This window comes from Phasianus colchicus, chromosome 6 (genome assembly GCF_987193195.1).
Source record: "Phasianus colchicus chromosome 6, bPhaCol1.hap1.1, whole genome shotgun sequence".
In the NCBI taxonomy this organism is placed as follows: domain Eukaryota; kingdom Metazoa; phylum Chordata; class Aves; order Galliformes; family Phasianidae; genus Phasianus; species Phasianus colchicus.
The window spans coordinates 38,889,106-38,912,359 of record NC_143441.1 but is presented as its reverse complement, the minus strand read 5'-3'; the positions used below and the strand labels follow the sequence as shown (position 1 = coordinate 38,912,359).

The 23,254-nt window shown below is 37.8% G+C and overlaps 1 protein-coding gene across 9 annotated transcripts in view; it reads right to left on the bottom strand.

The window, feature by feature from the left end:
• SVIL (supervillin) overlaps nucleotides 1-23,254 on the bottom strand; it is a 134,332-nt gene that overhangs the window by 18,143 nt on the left and 92,935 nt on the right. For 3 of the 9 annotated variants that reach the window (XM_090143042.1, XM_090143041.1, XM_090143038.1), the window contains 9 exons: nucleotides 21,690-21,909; nucleotides 16,016-16,145; nucleotides 12,142-12,219; nucleotides 6,035-6,182; nucleotides 3,423-3,512; nucleotides 3,246-3,332; nucleotides 2,238-2,415; nucleotides 1,798-1,970; nucleotides 424-579 (listed from right to left, as the gene is read on the bottom strand). In XM_090143042.1, the coding sequence (XP_089999168.1) occupies nucleotides 424-579; nucleotides 1,798-1,970; nucleotides 2,238-2,415; nucleotides 3,246-3,332; nucleotides 3,423-3,512; nucleotides 6,035-6,182; nucleotides 12,142-12,219; nucleotides 16,016-16,145; nucleotides 21,690-21,909 (1,260 nt within the window). Of the gene's footprint in view, nucleotides 1-423; nucleotides 580-1,797; nucleotides 1,971-2,237; nucleotides 2,416-3,245; nucleotides 3,333-3,422; nucleotides 3,513-6,034; nucleotides 6,186-12,141; nucleotides 12,220-16,015; nucleotides 16,146-21,689; nucleotides 21,910-23,254 lie in introns of all 9 variants that reach the window. The other 6 variants (XM_090143039.1, XM_090143043.1, XM_031616060.2 and 3 more) reach the window with 2 other exon arrangements.

Here is a 23,254-nt window from a genome sequence, read left to right as displayed (position 1 = left end):
ATTCCTCTCTTTTCCCCCAGTTTAAGCTGCAGATCCTTGCTCAGCGATGCCAGTTGCCTGCCTGCTCTGCTCGACTTCTTCTGCATGTGGAGGAAGTGGAAGGAAGTGGAGCAAGAACACCATCAAGGCATTTCCAAGCTATGCTAAACACTAAAAGAACTAGAAGGCAGTTCAAAGATTTCCACAGAAGGCTACAATTCCTGAAACATTCTGTCTTCTCCTTAGAAAAGACACATCAGTGATGAAAATGCAAGCCTATTTGAAAGGGTTTTCATTTGTTGCACAGTTCTCACTATTCTTAGCTTTTAGGCATAAATCTTGAGCTGCGCACCTCCTAGAAACTAAGCATTCAGCCATAACAGCAACTCCCACCCACTGCAATCAGCTTAATATATACAGACAATGAATGCAGTTCTAGCATACCTTTAATTTGCAGCAGCATTAACTTCTTGTATGGCACAGCACTGTTGTTAGAATTTTGCTCTGTTAGGTTAACACTCCGCAGACTAACGTTGCTGAAGTTCTCCTTGCTTGCCAAACCAGCAAGTGCGACTTCTGAGAAATTTGAGTTTGCAGACACTTTTACATTAAAAACAAACAAAACAAAACAAAGTTGGATAAAAAACACATGTAAATGAGGATAAATTATATTCAAATAGCTTCAGTTATTGCATTAAAAAAATGTTTTCTCAAATGTTTGCAATTTTCCCCTCCTCAACAGCAACAGCAAAAACAGGCTGAACTTAGATTAATTGCTACCATAAAAGCTTTGTGGGTTTACCAGTACCTAAAGTTTCTAAATATCATCACAGACTAAACAATTTGCATTGGAATTATAAACTTCGGTGGATACACCAGCATTAGTATTATCTGGTGTGTTATGAAGTATTGTGTAGATCCTCAGTGCCATAAACATGATTAAATGTGAAAGAGAGCCAAGTAGTCAACGCTAATGAACTGAAATTCACTTCAGATTTGTCTCAGCCAGTGTGATACAACAGCAATCTGCATTTCAAAGTCCTATTCATTTTTTATTGTACAGTTCAAGCCTTAAATGCTTTGCTGCTTTTGCTTATTTCTCTACCAAAGACAAAGCAGTTTATGAATTTATAATTCATGGAAATGCTTCCCATGAAATGCAATAAAATATTAGACACACAATTAGTCTTTCATCAATACAGGCAATACTTAAGAGATGACCTCCCTTTATTCAAACATAATAAAGAAAACTGATACCCCAAATGTTAGAAGTGGCTTGACTAATCTTTGAGCAAATTTTACAGTGATTTGTCTTGCTGTCAAGTCTGGTTATCAGGAGAAAGCAATGTCATAAGCAAAACACAAAACCCTGCTACAGAGCACAGATCCTTTATAGAAATTAACCTGGCTAGTTCCAGGTTGAGAAAAACCAAGGACCCAAAACTGAGGCTAGTATTCCTGAACATTTATCTATTCTTCCCAGCTCCCTCCAGCCCCTGTAGCATATTGTCAGATTTGCTTTGCTTGATCTCCTGTCCTCACCTGCAAGTACAACTGCTCTACCTCTGCACAAGGTGAGTGCTAACAATAAATAAATACACAGAGGAAGATGCTGCAAGTAGTGTTCCCTGAGGAAGTCAAGTGAACTCTTTTTTCCAAGCCTCCTCGGCCAATCTACGTTCAGTCTTATACCTTAACCAATCTGTGGTCTTTTGGAGAATATCTATTTCTTCAGTTGTGGTTTTTGCTTTTTGTTTAGTTTTGGTTTGAATTAAATTAGCAAGACAGTGGCTTCCATAAACCACCTTGTTAACTTACTTTTTTCTACTTTCATTCGCTTTGACTCCATGAAGGCAACATTCAGCCTTTGTTCAGTGTACTCATGAAGAATATCTTCTCTTGCTGCCAGCATTTTCAGGGGGTTTCTGGAGGACTGAACCCTGCGCATAGGCCTTACTGCACGTTTGTGCTCTGCTACAGAGGATATTAACCTGAAAAAACAAGCAGCGTTTAATATTATTGGTTGATAACTGATAAATCGTAAGAGTTTAATGACAAGAGATTTGCTTGATTTAGAGTATGACATTTGTGAGGAAACCAGAATTAGTTCACTGATCCAGGCAGAAGGCTGGATTTAGAAAAATGTAGTGGAAACAGACATGTCCTGTACAACACTATCTACAAGATAACTTAAAGCCGAACATTTTGACCACCATTCCTATTTCTGCATTCCAAGCAGTGAAAAGAGTAATTCTTACTTTGGTGCATAAGGATCAAAGATGGCATCAAAGTCCTCATCAAGGTCCAAAGGCACTGAGGAGGAAGGGAAATCCACATGGCGGTAAAATTTGGAAAATGTTTCATCATCATCCAACTTCATCACTTCTTTCACAGATTTTCCTGTAACTGTCAGCACTGTCTCTTGCATTCCAGCAACTGTAGGCAAAAAACAAAAACAAAAAAACAGCCCACCCAATAAATAATCACACTAGATTCTAACTCAGTAAGGGGTAAATATGACTTGCTGTGGTTTTAGTTTCGTTCTCACTGACTGATGGAATTTGAAGGAAACACAATAGAAGTGTCTCTTGAAAAATAAATGATTAAAAGGAGCATACCTTACTCATATACAATAATCCCTGTTAAAAAATGGTTGGGAAATATGGCCAAAACAAAATTAGGCGCTATTAAAAATGAGTTATTTTGGAAGGAGGATATATGTGCATTTTATCGTCTTGTATATTCTGTCTTCCTCCAACCAAATAACTCCTTCCCTTCCAAAAATCTCCTGGAGCTTCAAGTACAAAATCAATTCTTGAGATTATTGAGTCTAAAGCAATCATTCCACTGTGCTACTGCCTCTGCTGGTGAAATGTAAATACATTTATTTTTGCTATTTGAAACTCTACTATTCACAAAAGAATTTTTGTTTTTACAACACTGAAGACTGATATATGAGATGGAAACACAGCTCAAATAAGCACAGCTCAAATAAGATCAGTAAGTTCAACAACATTTGAAGCTGTCTCATTGCATACCTTCAAGTATGATCCAGAGTGACTTGAGAACATGGATTTAAAGAATTTTGCTCACAACAAGAGCAAATAGGAATAATAAAGAGTGGTGTTTGGTTTGCTTTTTTTTTTTTTTGCAGTTGTGATTTATTTTGCTGTATATATATAATGTATCAGCGTAAGGACTAGAAGTACTTTAAGTGATTTAGTGAAGTCAGAATGAACACATTGCCTTCTCTGGTAACTACTGACCTTTGTTATTCAGCCTTCCCAAGAATGACTCCAGCTTGTCAAGCTTCATATCTGATTCCAATTGCATATCAGGCCTAGCTTCAATTTCTAAGCAAAACAGAATGCAGAACTTGTTTAGTGATAGGAAGTTTAAAAAAAAAAATTCCTGGACTTATTTCAGCCATGTCTATTCCTTACCTTCCAAAGGCTTTGTAACCGGAGTGGTAGACTTCTGCCTGTTACTGTAAGGGGATGCTACTGGTGTTAGTGCACTTGGAGAAGCTAGTCCTGCATAAGAACAGAGAATATCAAAAACACCATCCCATCTTATCCCACATCTCCAACAGTGATGACAGGAGGTGAGCTATTTAGGGAAAGCAGATGGGCCTCGCCATTTCCTATGGTCCCTCATCCTATTGCAGCCTCCACCACTGCTGTATCAGGGATGCTGGAGTGTGCTCTTTTTGAAGCATCACTTTTTTACATTTTAGACTCAAGTTCTACTCCAGGCTACGTGTGAGAAATACACAACTGCTTTTGTTCGAAAGATACAGAAATGGCAGTGAAACCTTCCAGACCTTGGTGTGGTGTCTCCTGTCCCCTTTTAAATCAAAACCCAGTCTTAATAGATCTATGAGAATGCATCTGACTTGTGAATACAGTCTGTAGATTAAACAGTAATTTTTGGGCATGGTTGTTTTTTTTGTGTGTGATTGAGGGGCTTTTTTGTGTGTGTGTTGTTGTTTTTAAGGACACACAGAAATACAAGTGGAAATGGATGCCCTCACCATGTAAAGCAAGCAGTCTACCCACTGAATTTGTACTGTCCTCCCTTCTGTTCATTTTTATTATCATGAAATTATAATTATCATGAAATAATCACGAACCAATTTATTTCGGACTCAGAAGAAAAAAATGAATGCTTTGTTCTTTTGATATGAATCCACTGACACAGTAAAAGAAATGGCACACTACCAATTTAGTGTTTTTGATTAGGTGGAAAAGCATATTGTATCAAATAATTCTGTCAATTAACCATTGCTGCCTAGGTTTCCAGTGATGGAGGGAAATGATACTTTAAGCCTTCCTCTAATGCCTACTTTTCACCTAGCCATAGCTTACTAATTAGAGAGCCACATAAATTTCAATCCTTAGTTGTTTTGATCAGATAAACTAGCGCTGTACTGAGAGAATATACACTATGTTTCCACTGCCTTTAATTCAAATCCTAACAAGTCTTAACTGCTAAACACCAAGATAGATTTATTATATAATGCAGTAGCTTTTCCACAAACACTGTTTTTCCCTTCTACCTAAGAGATTCAATTTTTCAGCAAGTCAGTTTGTAATGCCTTCAGCAAGACATATTTGAGAGGACACAGTTTTTAAGCAGTTCTAACAGGACTTAATCCACAAGACTACAAGATCTACTTCATGTGTTAGTCAAGAATCACCTTCCAATTAAGGAATTTAAAATTTCAAGCTGTAAGAATCAATTAAAATACAGCATCTGTGCACATGTATATAACAAGGATCTAATTTTGCAGTGCTTTCTCATCATCCCTTAAATTAAAAACCCATCATGATAATTTCCTCTTCTTGGCAACAAAAATAGCACACATCTGCATAAAATCTCATTTGGGCTACTTTTATTGATGTCGCTGTCACAAGAATGCCTTTCTTCTCCACAAGACAGATCACAGCACCTAAAGAGATCCTTTCTGGGTATTTTTCACTTCCCATTAAGGGTGAACGTTATCACCTTCCCTTCCTTTCCAAAGACCAATTATTTATTTATTTTTTTTTAGGTAAAATAAAATCTCAGCCAGCAGTCTGTGGGCAACTGACCACTTTTTCTCAGTGACCCACCAAAATAGGTTAGTCTTGAAACAAACAGCAGTCAGTTATCAAAGCAAAACACAAAACAGTGTAAGCAGCAGCTAAAGTACTCTGCTAATAAATGAAATTCTTAATACAATCTGTTTGTTTTCCAACAGAATATGGTCTGGATTGCAAATGGAGTTGTTCCCTCTTGCAGTACCTCCACCATGAATTTTGCCAGCTTCTTGTCATGGAACAGATTTTAGTATTCTCTGACTACAAGAGATCAGTTTAGGCACCTTCTTCCAAAACTATCACCTTCCCAGGGCCAGTGCATGAACAGCTGTGTTTCTACCATGGATAACCCTCACATATTTCTTTCCACTTCTGGAGAATGGCTGCATCTGGAAACAGAGTCTGGCTGAATTCAAGAGATCCCAAAAATGTCAGCATTGCTCCCATGTCATTTCTACTCCCAGATTCTATGCAAAAATATGTTCACTGATTTCTTCAGCCAAGTTGTTGTCTGAAACAGCAACCATAAAAATAACATGTGTTTCCTACATATTCCCAGTGACCCTCGGAGTGGGGAAAGTGCCAGCAACACCAAGATTTCACAACTTTTCCACAGAAACAGCACCTGGGTTTTTAAACAATAAATAAATAAGAAAGGATAATCCAACTGTGCCCTTTGGATTGCATCGGACAGAAAGATGAAGCACATGAATGTTGAAGTGATTGATGATCACCAGTCGGACAGATCCCTGTTGTAACTGGATGGTAGTGCAACAGGGCAGAACAAAACAGATCAGTACTGGGAGCCACAAGAAGCTCAAGAGAATGGCCTCATGACACCATATTCGGTTGAATATAAACAGTCCTCCTCTTGCTAAACATGGATACTGTTTCTGCTTAACTTTAGCCTGACTTTATTTTGACTAGACAGATAAGCAGTGGCTTGTTTATATTGGGATCATTTCATCACTGACCTTTTTTTACCATTCGACCAGCTACAGTGAACTGCGTGGAGTCATTTGCTGCGCCTTTTCCCCTGGACTTCCAGGCTTCTTCTCGAGCTGTGATCAGGTGTTTTCTTTCTTCTATAGTCATTTGACTCTCCTGATTATCTGCTATCCTCTGCTTTTTCGGGGGGCAGAGAGAAAAAGGATGTTTAAAAATAAGTAACCGATCAGGATATAACAAAAGACTGGGTCCCTTGCCCTCTGAAGAGACAGGAGGACTAACAAGGTACTGAAGGAAAGTCACAGATTCAGCTTAGTGACCCTGGCCCTGACAAGCTTTACTGTTTCGCTGCTTCTTACACTGAGACGATAAGGTTTCAATCTATGCATTTTGATTTTTTATTGAAACTACCAGCCAAGGCAAAGCAAACCAAGCCACTTACTCTGGATATTCTTCCAGATCTTGTTCTCTTCAAATGTTACTTGCTACACTACTGAGATCATGAATTGAACTTTCAACAGACGTTTTCAAGTGTAAATTTGCAGGGGGCACTGGGAATAACAATTAAGAAAACGTAACCTCAGTAGTTCGTCATTTCTGAAAAAGTAACTCAATTTTCCAGGCAGGATTAGCAGGCTTATTGCTCCAGAGGCTGCTCACTGTAGGCCCTATGTCAGCTTGCTCCTATCAGTATTCTTCCAATGACTGTGATCATTCCTTCCCCTGCCATCCCCCAGACTTATTTTGTGGAGGTCACCTTTAGCTTTCCTTGCCTTCTTTAGAGAGTAGCACTCACCAGCTTGAGTGACTGAAAGCAGCCAAAAGCACTAAGCATCTTAGTGCCTTCCTAATACAAAGGACAGATGAAGGCACATCGAATTGGAAGGAATTTACATAATCAGCTAGAGCCAGGTTTGGCTAAAGAAATATTGCTTCAATGCACTAAGCTTAAAAGTGTAGCAACATTTCAGGATTATTCTGCATGGAAATCAAGTATGAAAGTTCTTTTAGTGCATGGGGCTGTCAGTACTAGAGTTACTTCCAAGCTGTGTGCTGTTCAGCATTTTTCTTCACAAGTTAACGTAAGAACTGAAAACCACATGAAAATTAAAAGCTAGTGCTTTAGCATAGCACACTACTAACTACATAGAATTTTAAATTAATAGGAATCCAATTGTGAATATGAGGTAAACTCTCTTCTTGAGGTCAAGATGCAAGGAAGGGATATAAACCCAGTTGATCTTATTTATTTTCTTTAAATCAACAGCACTGAAGAAATCAGTCCAGGGTTACTACTCTGTATAGAATTATATAAGAGCTATTCCAACTATAGAAGATGCAGTGAAATAAGATTTTCTTACACCTGTCAGCATGTACTATTAATAACATGTATCAGTCAGAAGAATAAAGACAAATGCAATGGCTGTACAAGGACTAGCACGGGCAAACTCTCCAGTCCTTCCTCTAGATCCATGCAACTCCACAGCCTTCTGCAGTAATGTTTGCTCCCAATTTATCAAGGGAGCACAGTCACCACCTCAACTGCAGGGTCATGATAACCAGAGTAAAACACACTGGATTTTTCCCAGACCTCCAAATTGTTCCACAGAAATAACAAAATGGAAGTCTACTCAAGTATTTCCTCCTCTTCTGTAAAAGCCTCTAAATACTTTCAATAGAAACAGTGAAAGCAATCTCTGCTTGCTTTCCTGAATCTTTTCCCATTCCAATGCTGGAAGCACAGCCACCTCTGGGATGAGCAGCTAGTAGAAGAAAATGACAGTAACATACTACCAAAGATCTGGGCAGGAAATTAATATATCCCTAATGAAACCACAAGTGAAATTTCATACACAAATCAAGTACTTTTAACTTAGTGAATATGAATAAGTTTTTGATTACAACATGTGGGGAAGCAAGAAAGAGACAAGAAGATGGAAGATGTAATCACATGGATTCTTTCATATGTTGGGTTTTTCCCCAACCTCTAACAATAGGAGGCTTAATTTTAATTTCATCTCCAGGGAATACATTAAGTTTCAAAGTGTACAGAGCCACTGGACGTTCTGAAGGCACAAACCCAGAATGCATTTGCATTAGTCACTGAACACACAAACTGTAAGAAAGATCATGACCAACTCTAGAGCAGTGTCAAAGAACAAAAGAGTACGTAGCTCCAACAGCATAAACAAACTTCTTTCAATAGAAGATTTCACGTTATTCCTTTGTGCAAAACATCTCTGGATTTCCTAGAAATCGGACAGGTTGTGTATTACAAAGGCTTCAGAATAATTTCGTATCAGGTCTCTCCCTAATGCAAAAAGACTCCCATCTTTCTTTATTAATGAACTGAAAACCAATGGTAAGCTGAATAGACAGTAAGGCATTCTTAGGCTATGTAACTTGCCATAATAATGCTGGTGAAAAACAAAAGCACATGTGGCGCCTAAAAGGATGAACAATTTTCTCTAGCAGGAAAACTAGTATGAGCCAACAGAACTGTCCATCGAAATTTCATAACATGCACGCATGGTAATTAGTAGTAGTTTAAAAAGCTTTCACAATTGCCAAAGGGCAGCATTCCCAAAGAAGTGAGTTGGCTAAACCACATTCTGCTTGGGGGGAAAATATTGTGAGAAATACAAAACTTGTCAGTCTTTAAAGTGCAAGTTTTAATTCCAAGTGGGGAAATAAATAACTACATGAAGATATAAAATAAAGATCTCAAATGCAAAAATGTGACCTTTTGGTAAAGTACTTTGGTACTTTTGGTAAAGTAAAGAGCCCATTCTAATTTGTACTGAAAGATACATCTGTGTTTTCGTTGATGCCTCTTCTTTCAGACAAATGACAAAACCCTAAAATCAAGTGAAAATACAAAAAAGGTCAGAAGAACTGGCACCCAACAAGAAGAAATAACTGGGACAGGAGATGCTTCAAGCATAAGTACCGATTTTTTCTAAGTTAAAAAATAAAATTCAAACAAACAATCAAATTAAACAAAATTTAAACAATAAAATTGTCCAACCAAAATGGACAATAGACAGCATTGATAAAACCTTACATGGGGACAGCATTTAGAAGAAGCAGAACTGAAGCACATAAGCACGGGCCACATAAGCTGTGTTTTGTTCCAGACAATCATGGCAAGATTGCTGTTAGACAATCAATAAAGAATCAAAACACAGTTGCATAATTAATGCCATTCCACATGGCATTATGGAAAACAGGTTTAATCAAAATGGTAAGTTTGATGAGATCAAGTATGATTAAATATGTTAACAGTTACTTCTGATTTCTTTAATATATTTGACTTAATCACAGATGACATTCTGAGCTTTTTTTTGGGCGCTATAAAAATGCAGCTCACTAGTTAACTGACAGAAAAAAATATTCTGAACAGAACACAGCCATGCAGTGATCTGAATCATCCCAACCCTGACTGAGATTATTCCATGCAGGTGGAGAAAATCCACAGTTCTGCTGAGAACCACCTCAGGAAAACACCAACACACAGAGAGAAGAGAGGGCTGGGTAATCATGAAAAAGAAGTAATCACATACATTTTTAAAAAGGCTATAAAAAAAAGAAAAAAACAACTGGAAAATCAGGCTTCTAAGAGCAGTTATCAGTTGAAAAGAGAATCAATTAAAAAAAAAAAAAAGGAAAAAAATAGGCCAATTAGAAATACAGAAAAAGAGAAGAAAAAATTCCCATGGAACAGTAGTTCTGAACAGATAATTAACTGAAAAAGGGATGACATACACAGGTAGCTAAGAGCTGGTATAATCTGTCATTACTTGTATAAACAAGAAGCTGGGGAGAGGAGGAAGATGGTGATATTGAAACCTTTATTGAAATAGCTCATCTATTTCTAGCATCTACATGTCTATCTGGGACATTGATAGCTTTGGAAGCTTTTCTTGCCCACTGCTTGCGAGGCTAGCTGATGATACTAGTCTCTTCTAGCAAGGCAACATTCCTTGAGAGCATGCACTGGCACTCCACTCCACCTGTAACACCAATTTAGGCTAAGGAAGGGATCACATCTACGCAATGTACTGTTTTGCATCCCACAATTTTTTAGCCTAAGTAGCACCACGTTAGGTCACAGTGTCACAGTTCAAAATGGTCTGAAGTGGTCTATGAGCCTGCTTTTTTTTCCCTTTATTTTAAAAAGGTTTTTTTTTTTTTTTTTTTTTTTTTTTTTTTGGTAATATGCAAGAAATACACGAATTGACAGTTTTCTATGTTGAGGACCATGATGGCCCCTAGCTGTAGGAGTCTAAAACTAAGAATGGGTGCTAAAAATGGATTTTTCAAAGGGAAGATCCACTTAAAACCAGTGTCATGAACTATTTAAAGAAGTATTCCAAGAAGTATCTGCCTTACAACACAGATAATTTCTCTGGTTTGGAGGCAACTGTTCCTCTTTTAGGGCAGCTGAGATGAACAGCCACTGAAGGACCTCCTCTCTCCCCCGATGACTGCAGGGATACCAGGGTTATTAAGTTAGAAGATAAATTTACGTTCTCAATATATAGAGTGAGTGAACTCTCACAACAGAATGAATAGGTTATCTTAAGTCAAACAGTAATAAAATTGTACTAAATCCAGAACTTAAAGAAGGGAGGCAAACCCAATGATTTTCAGTTGATAGCCCCAAACCTACTTTTTAATTAGAAAGTTCAGAGTAAAAGATAATCCTCAGAAAGTGGCACTGAAAGTGAGCGTGGGAACGGCATATGTCAGTAGTCAAAATATTTGAACATAGTTACAGTAATCTCTACTGTAATCATAATCCTCTGCTGTAGCAGTGAACCACCATCCTATGCATTCATTACCATTACGCATGCTAGCCAGAATGCTCCTGACACATCCCATGTGCTGTGTTCAGAGGGGAATGGAGAACAGTGCATTGCTTGTAGAACTATAGCCACACATCTGAGCTGAGAGGCAAGGCAATAAAGCAGAAATAGGCTTGCAGATCTATCAGGACCTGTCTTGATAGATCTATCAAGTCTTTCCACTCAGTTCTCCTTGTTTTCTTGTGTTCAGCTTGTTTCCTTGCCCGCTCCTGACTTTATTGTTTTCACCTCTCATCGCATGACACAAGTGCTGTTTGCTCAATTAGAGATCTGGTATTCTACTTCTGCTCCAAGACAACTTCATTATGTAGTTCTAACTGAATAAAGCAGGTTGTTTCACATTTCTTGTTATCTATTAATTCTTCCTAAGTAAATTCTTCCAGTCATTTCTGATGAGTTTGCAAAGATGTATGCATGATTTTGCCGAAAACTTCAGAGGAAGTTTTACTGTTTACTGTTGCAGCAGCAGATGTCTATTCCCAAGCAAACACAGTTAACTTTGTTATCACAAGTTGCTTTGGGAACATGCATCTTAGACCTGAACGTAATTTTCTGTCTTACTTCTCACTTTGTTAATTAATTAGGAAGTCTGTACAGCATTTCACCTTCAATCTCCAAGGATGCCGTTGAGCAGAGAGCTTGATTCTTTCAAGCTAGTACTACAGACCTTAGGAAAGAGAGAAAAGCAAGGAGATGGGACTGTCAGAGAATAGAGGCAGTATGTGCCAAGGCAAAAACCCTTCAGACATGGAATAGGAAAAAAAAAGCATTAGAAGTCACCTCCAAACAGAAGCAGCTTGCTCTGCACAGTTAATGAATTAGACTGTTTAGACTTTTACAGTTGTATATGCACATTTCTCACAGACAGGGCACATGGCATTTTATTCTGAAATAAATGCTGTGCAGTTGCATGCTGTTCATTTTCTATGTTTTGTGGTTTTTTTTTTTATAAACAAGTGACAAGTTTTCTGTATTGTAATTAATGCAATAGCACCTCCTTCATTTCATTTCTTATTCATGCAGTCTAACAGATAATGAACTTTTAGAAAACTAGTCATAAGGGAAACAATAGCAGAATGTGTCAGTAGCAGACACATTGAAGAAGGGTACACACTGCAGTGGTACAATGCTATGTTTCTTTAGAGCAGCCTTTGTTAAGTTGGTTAATCAACTAAGAGGACTGCTAATTCCCTCTATTAAAAAAAAAGTCAGAATGAGTCCAATGGACATTGCTGAGCATTTGAACTGTGCAGACTTTTGCTCACCTGATTAATAGGTAGAAAAGGATGAAATTTATGGACAGCAGGTATAACAGGAGAGTAAGTGGAAGCATATACAGGTTCCTATGACAAGGACAGAAGCAAAGTGAAGGAATTAGAGAAGAACTGAACTGCCAGAGATGGGGATGGGGGAAAAGCACTCCTCTTCCCCCAAGTTCTTGAAGTAAATTAAATCTCAATCTTTAATCTTCTAGAAGCATCTTCCCTACCAGGAAGCTAGAGATCAAAAAATGTTTTCATAATACAACAGCATGTTTATCAGAGCCAATCCATGCAAGAATTAAACAAGTTAGTAACAACATCACTACAACTCAACACAAAACTAAACAGCACAGCCAGGAGATAAAAATGACCTATGTATGAAAAGCGTGTGTCTCTGCTTCATGCACCATTAAAATGATAAACCATGTCAACCATGATGGGAATCATTCTGCTGCAAGTTTAATCATACCCGTTAAATAACAAGCCACTTATTTTGAGGATAGAGGAAGGAATACTTAGTGAAACTAAGATACTCAAAAACCATCTGGAGGGAACTGCTAAGCCCATGGCACCTGGCAAAGGTGGGTTCACCATTCCAAGCAAAGACTACAAATAAGCCCTGCCTCAGAGCTGGTCTTACTCAAAGCTGATTAGGCACAGCTTTACCATCAATAATTATTCTTCCTTTCAGTAGGCTAAAGCAAATACAGAACAGTGCACAGAATGCAGGCAATCGTAGTTCATTAGAGTGGCCTGAAATGAAGCCTAACCACAAGAGCCTCAGCTTTGATTAGCACTGGATGCAAGTACTTGGATGCCACATCTGAAATAGACAAAACTATTACCACAGTAGGAGACCAATAGTTTGTCTAAGGGTCGATTTTTAGCAGCCTACCCCTGTAAGATTTTTATACACCTTATCTGTTCAGTCCCAGCCTTTAACACCAGTACCAAGATGCAGTATGAGCTTGCCATAAGAATTAAGTGCATTTGAAATTTATTCACTGCTTTAATGTTACTGCAATACAGCTGGTAATCACATTAATCAGGGTCTCCATTAAAGCCAGCCAACAAGAGGAAGGAATTTTCATTCCAGTAAACCTCATTGTTTTGATACTAAGGAAAGATTTTGAAGTTTGTTAATTTTTCTACACGAGGAAAAAAAGAAGTCTTCCACCAACTTAAGAAGAGGAATACAAACATAAAATCCAAAAATTTTTTTTCCAAATAAAATGCATTTCTTTCCTACACTACAGTTGTTCCTCTGATGTTAGAGCTATTCTTTAAATTCTCCAAGGATGTTTTATTGTACATGTAAGTCATTTATGAAGTCTCACAGCTTCCAACAAGTTTTCCTCAAATATGCAGCAATCATCAAAACAAGATGCTAGATCTCCATGTAAATCTCAATTGTTTTTTCTTAAATCTGTCTCTCTGAATTAAAAACTTATTATTTTATTTCCTACTTTATATTGCTGTCAGCTTTTCCATTAATTTCATGGCTTTTCTAAGTTTAGTCTACGTATAAATGGCTGGAACACCTTTAGAGAAGTATCTCAACATGTAGACTATTGTGCAGAAGCATTTTGACTAACACTACTTAGTGTAACTATTTTATTGAAATGAATCTTTCAACTTTTGTTGATTAGAAGTAATCTAAAAGTACTTTAACACTTCTATTTTAAATAGCTATGCTTCAGTAATCAAACCTCTAGAAAAAGTTGAATCACTTTTCTAAGGACAAAAAAAAAAATCAAAAAAAAAGGTGCACTTTGCTATGTTAACAAGAGTTACTTAACACAATTAGAAAAACTTCAGGCATTATTGTGAACCAGCAAGCTGTGACACAGCATACACAGCCTTGTGACAAATGTATGGCTGTGATTTGTGGAAGGTGTACTTTAACTGGCTCAAAAACAGTAGTCAATTCAATATCTGCACTTTTACCATAAATTCAGCAACAGAAAGCAGTAAGTACATAATAGTCTCAGAGCTCTTCTACAAATGGAGACTTCATCTGACATCAATGTGCTGTAACCAATGTGGTCAGCTTGGACAAAACTTTACATTATTTGTCATGTATATAATAAATCAGCATCACAAATATCAATATTGCTGTGTGTCTGATCAGATATTTTTTCTTACAGAGTCAAGACTTCACTGACATTTTGGCAAAACTGCAAATGCTTGGGTTTAGTCTCCACGTAGCCAAGAGCTAACATGAACCAACACAGAGTGACCTTATGTCACAGAAGCTTCCACTGCTAGCACTACCACATCAAAGCACACACCCTTCAAGCACTTCATGCTCTCTTATTTGCTTCAAAAGCCTAACTTGTGTTATGCTGAGTGAAGATGCTAACACAGCAGAGAGGATATGGGTGCTGGAGAGCAAGAAAAAAGAAAGAACAAAGGTTTTGTCTCTGCCTAAATCTTGGAAGCTGCTTAAAGCCTTTTCTCTACCCCATTGTCTTTAGACAGAGTACATCTGTAATCTGATCTCAACAGTTGTCATTTTGGAGACTAGGCTGTTAAAAATGTGACCACAGTTTTGCTTTCCTCAGTCAAACTATTTGTGCTTTAGGACATCTTCAAACTAGCAACCTATTTTTTCAGCAAGCTCAAACTGCAAAGATCAGTTTTCTTGCCTTTCTGTACAGTTAACTAACACACAACCACCAAGGAGCTCAGGTACAGTTATCCTTAATAATGACAGACTGTAACAACTCCTTACTTGTCACTTACTGATGGAACAATGAGACTGCTGTTATTGTTTGCTTACCTCTACCAGAGAAATGGTATTTCACAACTAAATAATTAGATTCAAGGAGTGCTGTTCCCTGTGGTAAAATTGGTATTACAAATCTTATCCATGGAAATATTCCTTCAAAAATCAGAGGCTTTTGGAACAGCTATTTTATCTTAATGACAGTGTCATTTTCAAAAATATTAAACACAGTACAGAAGCAAATCTATATTAGTTTGAATCGGGATTCCATTCTTGAAGTAGATATCTCATTAATTCCCTTTTTTTTTCTTCTGTGCTTTGGATCATGTTGCAGAATGAGCAGATGTTTGGATGAAACTAAGCTCTAAAGCATACTCTTGGGTTCCCATTTAACAGCACAGCTGCTAACAGGCAGTCAGGCCACAGGAACAGACTAAATCTAAAACCCGGCAAGTAAGTATGGCATATATATCTGGTCCTCATCAGTAATTTTTATGCTTTACAGATCGACTCCTGATGGCCAACACAACCAAAAAGACTTTGCTACAGTGTGCTAATGGTGTAAACTTACCTTTCCTCCACACCTTTCTACCATCTCCTACTCTATTCACTGACAAGACAAAGTCCTTGTCCAAGAGGTTCTGGCTATCTACAAACAAAAAGATCACTCAAGACAACCAAAGGTGGAATGAATGATGCAGGAATGCTCTGGTGTCAGCACTTCCTTAGCGCTTCTATGATTGAACATTATTGCTCAATTAAAAAAAAAAAAAAAAGTACATGGATAGAGACAACACAGCTTTAGCAATGTGAAATTCTTCCAAGTTCATTCAAAAAGAAAACACTTGACCTTAAAGTCTTAAGCCATTTTCACATATTTAGGTGCATGTGGTGGAAAACTTGTAAATATTCCAGCCTTTGAAGCCCACTTACTTATTACTTTCATGAAGACAGACATAAAGACATACTTGTTTAAAAAGCTCTCACACTGGGAGAATTGCTTTTAAACAAGCCTGACAATGAGAGGAATAGCAGAAGCTAGTAACTACTATTAGGCATGCTTGTCTTATGGGATGCATCTTCAAAGCTGAAGCATTTCAAGCAAGATATTTTTTCCAAACAAGGTTTTCCAGACAGAGATAGAGTTACCTTTTTCAACAGCTGCTCAACTTCTTGCATCTGTGCACTACGATCAGTGGCAGACACTTTTGCATACTCCTGCTTTTTACTGAGCCTGCTCTTCCAATCTTCTTCACCACTCTTCTTCAGCAATGCCAACCTAGAAGAAAAACCAAGTCAAAAGATTAGCTTTAAACACTATACCTCCCATTATCCTTACAAGCTACCTCTATTGCCTCAGTAATGACACATTCAATAAAATTTGAAATTAAGTTTTCTACCTGATTGCAGTTTTTTACATTTCATACACACATACAAAGCTCACAAATGAACAACAAGCTTTTACTTAACAGGTCAAACAAAAAATATCTGACAAAACACAGACATCTAGATCTGAGAAAGGCACTCCAGTTAATTTGTATAGTCAGCGGAAACTGCCAACACAATCAAGAGAGGCCAGGGTACAATGCAGACCATCCTGAAGTAAACATATAAGCAAGTCAGATGAATCACTGCTATTTTTTCCTCTTCTTGTCGATAATATACAGAGATTGACTAACTCAGCTATGGATGCTTATGCTGTAGATGACCAAAGTTAATGAGCTGAATCCTATCACAGGTATTTATTGTACTCATTAAAAAAAGATTTAAAAATTTATTTTCTTTAAAACCCAAGAAGGAAGAGGTGTATTCAGCAAGCAGCTATCAATAAAGTCTCATCAGGCATGTCAAGTGATAACTTTGCAATTAGTGGTTGGACTAGAGTTCCGATGACTATCGGACTGCTAGAGAACATTTAGCATCTTCTTGCTCATCTAAGGTATTGATGTCATAAATCAGTAGTTACAACACAGTAACAACTTAGTGCTACTGTGCTACAGCTGTGAGCACCATCTGCAAGATTCAAGTGGTTTAAATGATGCCTTAAGCTTAAAATGTAGATTACCACTAATCTCAGGTAAGCAGGATCTTGAAGAAGGGCTATTTTCTTATCTTAACAAACATTCTGAATGTAGCACAGAGGGACAGTGATTGTCCCCATGGGCAAGCAAATGTTTGTTTTGCTGGATTAGAACCTGTTTGTCCATGCAAACCCCAAAGTGACTACCTTTGGGCACAGGATAAGTCAGTTCAGAATAGAAGGTCCACAAATACATGAATCTTCAGCTTATTTCTCTCAGAAATTAAACATTTGTATGAATTTTCTAGCTTTCAGAAACCATTCTTAGTGTTCCATAAGTGTACATTTGTAATACCTGTTCAAACAATTGCACTGTTCCACTAAGTCATTTTATTTTGGTTGAATAGTTAAATTTTGCTACATAACTTTTTAAAATCTAAAGCATTCCAGCAAGAATTACACTAAGACCCCTTAACCATATTTGTATTTGCACAGTTCGGTAGGTTCAGTAGGTTGGCAACCTGTTTCAATCACAGGAGGTGAAGATGTGTTTTCAAAGATGTGACTACTGTAACCGCCACAGTAAGTACGTGAGGGTTGTCCTGAACCTACAAGGAGAAGGGAGGATTAGGACTGAATAGGTCTAGCCAGAAGCCAAATTTCAGTCAGTTGCTTCCTGCAGAAATCCAGGGAGTGCACCTGTGTAGACTACTACGGGGAGTGTACAGTGTGGACTACTGACCTCTTCAAGGACAGCCAATTGGTCCTAAGGCAGTCAGCTGAGGAAAACTGAGGATTCAGAAGACAGTAAATCTACAGCGTACAATGGCAGTAAGAATGTTAGTATTCAATAAGGCAGTAATTTCCTCTGTTCCTGCCCAGGCAGGCAGTGCAGGCAGGCCTAACTGCCTGGCTGCTTCATACCTCACTGCATGGCATGAATAGAGGTGAAGAGGACTCACAATAAGGAGCTGAGACCATAGCCATTGCTTCCAGAACATATACAAGATTTCACTGTCCAGAACTAATCTTCTAGAGTGCATCCATGCACTGTGGAACTGCACAGGAGATCAAGATTAGACGGAATTGCCATCACACTGCTGATTCAATAGTTATGTTCTCTCAGGTCAGCTTTGCTTAGAAATGATCTTCAGTAACTGAAGCTGGAAGGCATTTTGATCAACTCAGGCCTAAAATCAGTTTGTTTCTAAAAATGTCTATTAGCTGCACAGCACAGAAGGAAAGATTTCTCTTCCTGTGTTTTTTTTTTTTAAACCAACATCACTGCAGCGTTTTGCCCAAGACATTTGTTCTGGACAGCTTGGCTGACCAGAAAGAGAAAATCTCTAATTCTAAGACTGTTTCTATGTCTTTGGAGAATGCTCTCTTCTCTATTATAAGGATGGATTATTCACTTTCATCTTCCACTTGTACCTGTAATGAAACAATGCATTTCTAGAGTAAGGTTCCATTTGTCTGGCCCAAATGATGAAATCACTCCTTAAAGAAACTGGTATGCCCAGCATGCCATTGAAAACTTCACTGCTGTGCAAAACCTAAAGCCATGCATTTGTTATGAACCATAGAAAGAGCATTAAATTCAGACTACTTTGACTCAGCAGCCATTGGAGGGCATTTTTTTTTTTGTTTAAATAAAGATGCAAAAACTGCTGAATTAAATCACATAAGCAAGCCCAACAGCTCAAGAGCTTAACTTAGAAGGCAGATAGCAGTTGATTCTTTGGAAAGTCTGCAAAGAAAGAACAAACAAAGACAGTTTTTGGTTCTAACTCTCAGATCTGTTTAAGATTTGCTTACTAGGTTCATTGCATACATCTAGTTTTCCACCTTTAAAAAACAATTAATTCACTATTTACATTTATTGATCTTTACATACTTCCTCCTTTTCATCCAAAAGTTCCTTTTCCAATCTGAAAACGTTTTATTCTTGGAAGTAAAAGCTTTATTATGTATCTGCCCATCTTTGCAGCTTGCTCTGTGTCTTTTTTTCAGCTGTTACTGAGACACAATGATGCAGAGGTGTCAGGACAGATTCAAAGCAAAAGATTTCACATTTGAAGGCAAAATGCTGGATTAGTACTGAAGGGAAATATGAGCAAGATCTGAACAATAATTTTGCCTAAACTAGGAATGTTATATCAAAGGCCTTGGCAAAAGCCCACACAAAAAATGACTAAAAGAAAACAAAGATGCATCTTTCTTCTCTGGCAGTATTTCAGTATCTGACTGAACTGGACACAAGTTTGGCTTCCACACAGACTCCATTGGTTGCACTTGACTGGTAATTTCCTGCAGCCATTCATAAATCCTAGAGGCCAATCTGAGTGAAGAAACTACAAAATGGAAGCTGATGGTCAAAGAGTTCACAAATTCACTGCATATGTGAACAAGCCTACGTAAGAAGCTAGCTGTGATATTCAAACATCAATGAAGGCTGAATATAAAGCCTAGTCTTGGTTTGTCTTGACAAAGACTGAATGAAAGTTGGAGGTCCACCAACTACTTATCTGTGGTTTTTGAAAATGGTGATCATGGCATATAGCTGACTTCTATAGAAGAGCAGACCAGGTGGCCTTCTAGCAACTTCGGTCTCCGTAAATGTACAGATACAGGCTACACGCAGCTGACACTGTGTTCAAAATCCTCCAAGACATTCCCCTTCCTGAAGGCCTCTCCCAGGCTTTTCATTTGGCTGAAATCAAGGTGTTTATAAAAAGGTTTCCATCTAACACAAAACAGCCAAAACAACTGTGAGAGAGGAGTCTCTGCTCCCTCTCACCTCCAAGTGGCATGTTGGCAGAACATGTATTTTCTGTCTTGAAAAATCATAATTTTCAGTCTTCGACATAATATTGGTAATTTAAAAAATGCCAAGTATGCACTCAGCCTGCAAGATAATACTACTTCAGTGAAATAAGTCTTTGTGGAAAATCACTTTCATCCAGATCAACAAGTATGCATCCTGCCCAAATAACATTACATCTGTGGAAAAGCTGTTCTTCCATAAGGTGAAAGAATGTCTGACACAGCCAGAAAAAAAACACTGGATAGATGAAGTTCATGAATAGATGAAGTTCATGAATGTAAAAAGAAAGAAAGAAAGAAAAAAAAACAACGAACAATCCCAGCAAAGAAAAAAACAACACCTAAAACACAAAGAGTAAAAGGTAATTTTTAGCAGAAATGCTCTTTGAGGTTTATGAATCGTTGGCGCCAGTTACGGACAAGCAAAAGAAAAAAATGCAACCAGTCACTAATATTATTTTATTAATTCTGTGTCAAGAAGAAGACTACTGTGCTATTTTGGAAGGCTAAAATATTTTGATACCAGCTTTGTCATTTACAGACATTTGCAGAGTCAGAATAAAAAAATTCCTGACAAGAAAGCAGGTATTTTATGGTGTCAATTCTGGGATTAAGTAGACAGCCACAAAGGCTTAACAAAAGCAATTTCAGATTGTGAGTGTGATTGACAGTCTGACAGGAACATCAGTTCCTCATGAGACCAACTCAACTGAAGCATTACATTTAGGACCAAGAGAGCTGCTAACACATGGACTTTCCCCCTCCTTCCAATCTTTATCTCCCCATCATGCTCAGGGAAAACAGGTCATTTACTACCCCAAAATCAGACGTTACTGGACTTAAATCTTATCTGACCAGACAAACACATATTTACAAAAGGATGGGGGGAGAGCAAGGTTGCATTAAAATGAACAAAGAAAAACCCAGTGAACTGAAGTTGGTAAGTAAATAATTCAGAAAGGGATCCAAGACTGTGTAACTGTTCTAGCTGCTCTAGCTCTCCACTTAATGTTAAAGGGATAAAAGGGAGTGAGGATGCTAAAAATGAGGATGACTCACACACCTAGAAATACATGAAGCAAGCTTTGTAATCCTTCCTAATATCATACTCGCCTCACAAAGAGATGGAATACTTTGACACGGTGAAAGTTAAGAAGCTACTTTGTTGCATGGGTTCTACTTTTACCGTACAAAAGCAGAAGGATAAGGCTATTTGTCAACTAGATGCAAACCACCATAACTTTACTCATTGGACTGCTACTGGAACCCTTTCATACTCCACTGTTGAGTTTATACTCTCAAAGTTTTAAATGAATTAGAATGAGTTTCATAAGTGCTACAAGCAGCTACTGTAGTTCCAGCTAGAACTATAAGCACACAGTAATTATCGTTTAATTTCAGATTACAATGGTCTTAGGTTGGAAAAAACATTTCTAATACTTCTACAAACCTGTGGAGCTCATCATCCTTAAAAATCTCTGAGCAAATCTCAGAAGTCAAAATGGAAACTATGTATTTCTGAAGTGGGAAAAATCACCAAGTGTATCCCCGATTTCCTGTACTCAGCTTACTAAGAAGAGACCATTTCCATAAAGCAACAAAAAACCACACATTTTTAAAAAAACACCCAGTAACTATTTTAACTGAAGCACCCGAGGAAGCACGTTGAGTATATCAGCATAAATGTCACTAGAATATGAATTTTTACTGCTTTCATTTTCTGACTTTCTTATTGATCATTCGGGTGGCTCTTTCAAAATCATCCTCTCCCAAACAGTAATTCTCATTCACCATCTGCCTTACAGGTGTGTCAAGCAGATTAGCTGCATATTTCGACTGTTAGCTTTTGACATCTAATAAAGCCCTATCATCACTGCTTAGCTTTCTGAGAAACAGGTTTAAACCTTCTCTCTTATATCACTCTAATAACTTTATTTATAGATTAAAAAAAAAAAAAGAAAAGTGAAATTCAAGTACCTTTCCTTAATTGACATCGTTTTGCTGGAACTATCAAGGGCATCCTCAGTTGTCTGTATTTTGTTCTCTCCAGCAGAAAACATCTCACAGGAATTCTTGTAGAATTTTCCCTCCAGTTGTTCAGACAGATCCTGTAGCCTACAGGATGCCACAGCTGCATTCTGTGAAAGCGTCCTCGTTGCTGGTGTGCTGGTGAGTTCAGAAGTAGGCTCAACATGGTCTGCCCAGCCAAAAGAAAAGCGCTGAATTACACTTAGCACTATTCTCAAACCTTTTTTTAAAATTACTAACACTAAAGCAGCAGGTCTGCTTTTTGATATTCAAATCACATGCTGTCCTAACACAGAAAAAAAATTCTGTCTGAGCTAGCATAGAAAGATTAATTGCTTAGTATTATCTGCTGCATAGACTGGTCCCTTCTGACTGAAGTTCACATGAAGCTGCAGAGTATCACGTTCAGTACTCAACTCTGAACTTCATACAGCTGAGGCACAAACTGCTGCTCCTGTCATCATGCCAACAGGAGGAAAAAAAAACAGACAGATGAAAGAGACAGGGGAACAAAGAGCAGGACAAAGAAAGGAAAATTTAATGAAGTTAATATATAGGTAAAGCATTCTAATGTATAGGTAGCACACTAGGAGAATATTTAATAATTTAATGAAGATCTTGTTTTCTAGGAAGATCTTAGGGACATATTTTCCTGAGCTGCAACTCAACCACAAGAAAAACTGCCCTGAGAAAAAAATAAATGCATGTTATCTTCATTTTTCTTTTTAAATTCTGCAAGCACAACATTCCCTGTTACAGGTCTGCTCCTGTTCTATCCATTCAGTCTCCCCAGGAGTCAGAGAAATGTAATTAGAATGGACACTGATTTGAGGAATACAAGCAGACCTGTATCTTTCTCCCTACATCTGTTTGGAGACCATTTATATTTAAAATAAATTAACTTCATAGGTCAATTGCAAAACTTTTTCCAGCACCACAGAGCACTCTTGACCTGTACCCCAACCTAGTGAAAAAGAAAACTGCTCTGAGAATTACTTGTTTTACATTTTGTCACAACACTGATAGGAAAGTAATACTACTGCTTCAAAAACCACCCACAACTAGCTATGTATGTACATTTGCAGTTAAAATGAAGACAATGGCTCAGAGCAGACTTAGCAGTTTGCAGCAGACACTTGACCCAGAGCAGCTAGTTCAGTGTGTTCAGGGTTTCAGAGGACAGGGGCAAGGGCAATGGAGGAAAGAATATATCTTAACTTCAGCATATACTACCATTTCTTTCAAGGTAAGAAAACATCAGTAAAAACGAGCCATCTCTAAGGCCTGAAGTGTTGTAAGAACAACTAAAAAAACTGCACTTCCAAAACTTAAAGGCTTAACTTAACAGTTCACTTAAACTACTGCTTTCACTAGTTTAAGCAGCATTAAAAAATAAAAACGAAATAGTCTCGATAACACCTGAAAAGAAGAAGTTGTAAAACAGAAACACTGCTGTTAGCTGAACCAAACTACACCAACGAGTACATATACTGCACCTCTGTGCAAAGTCTTGC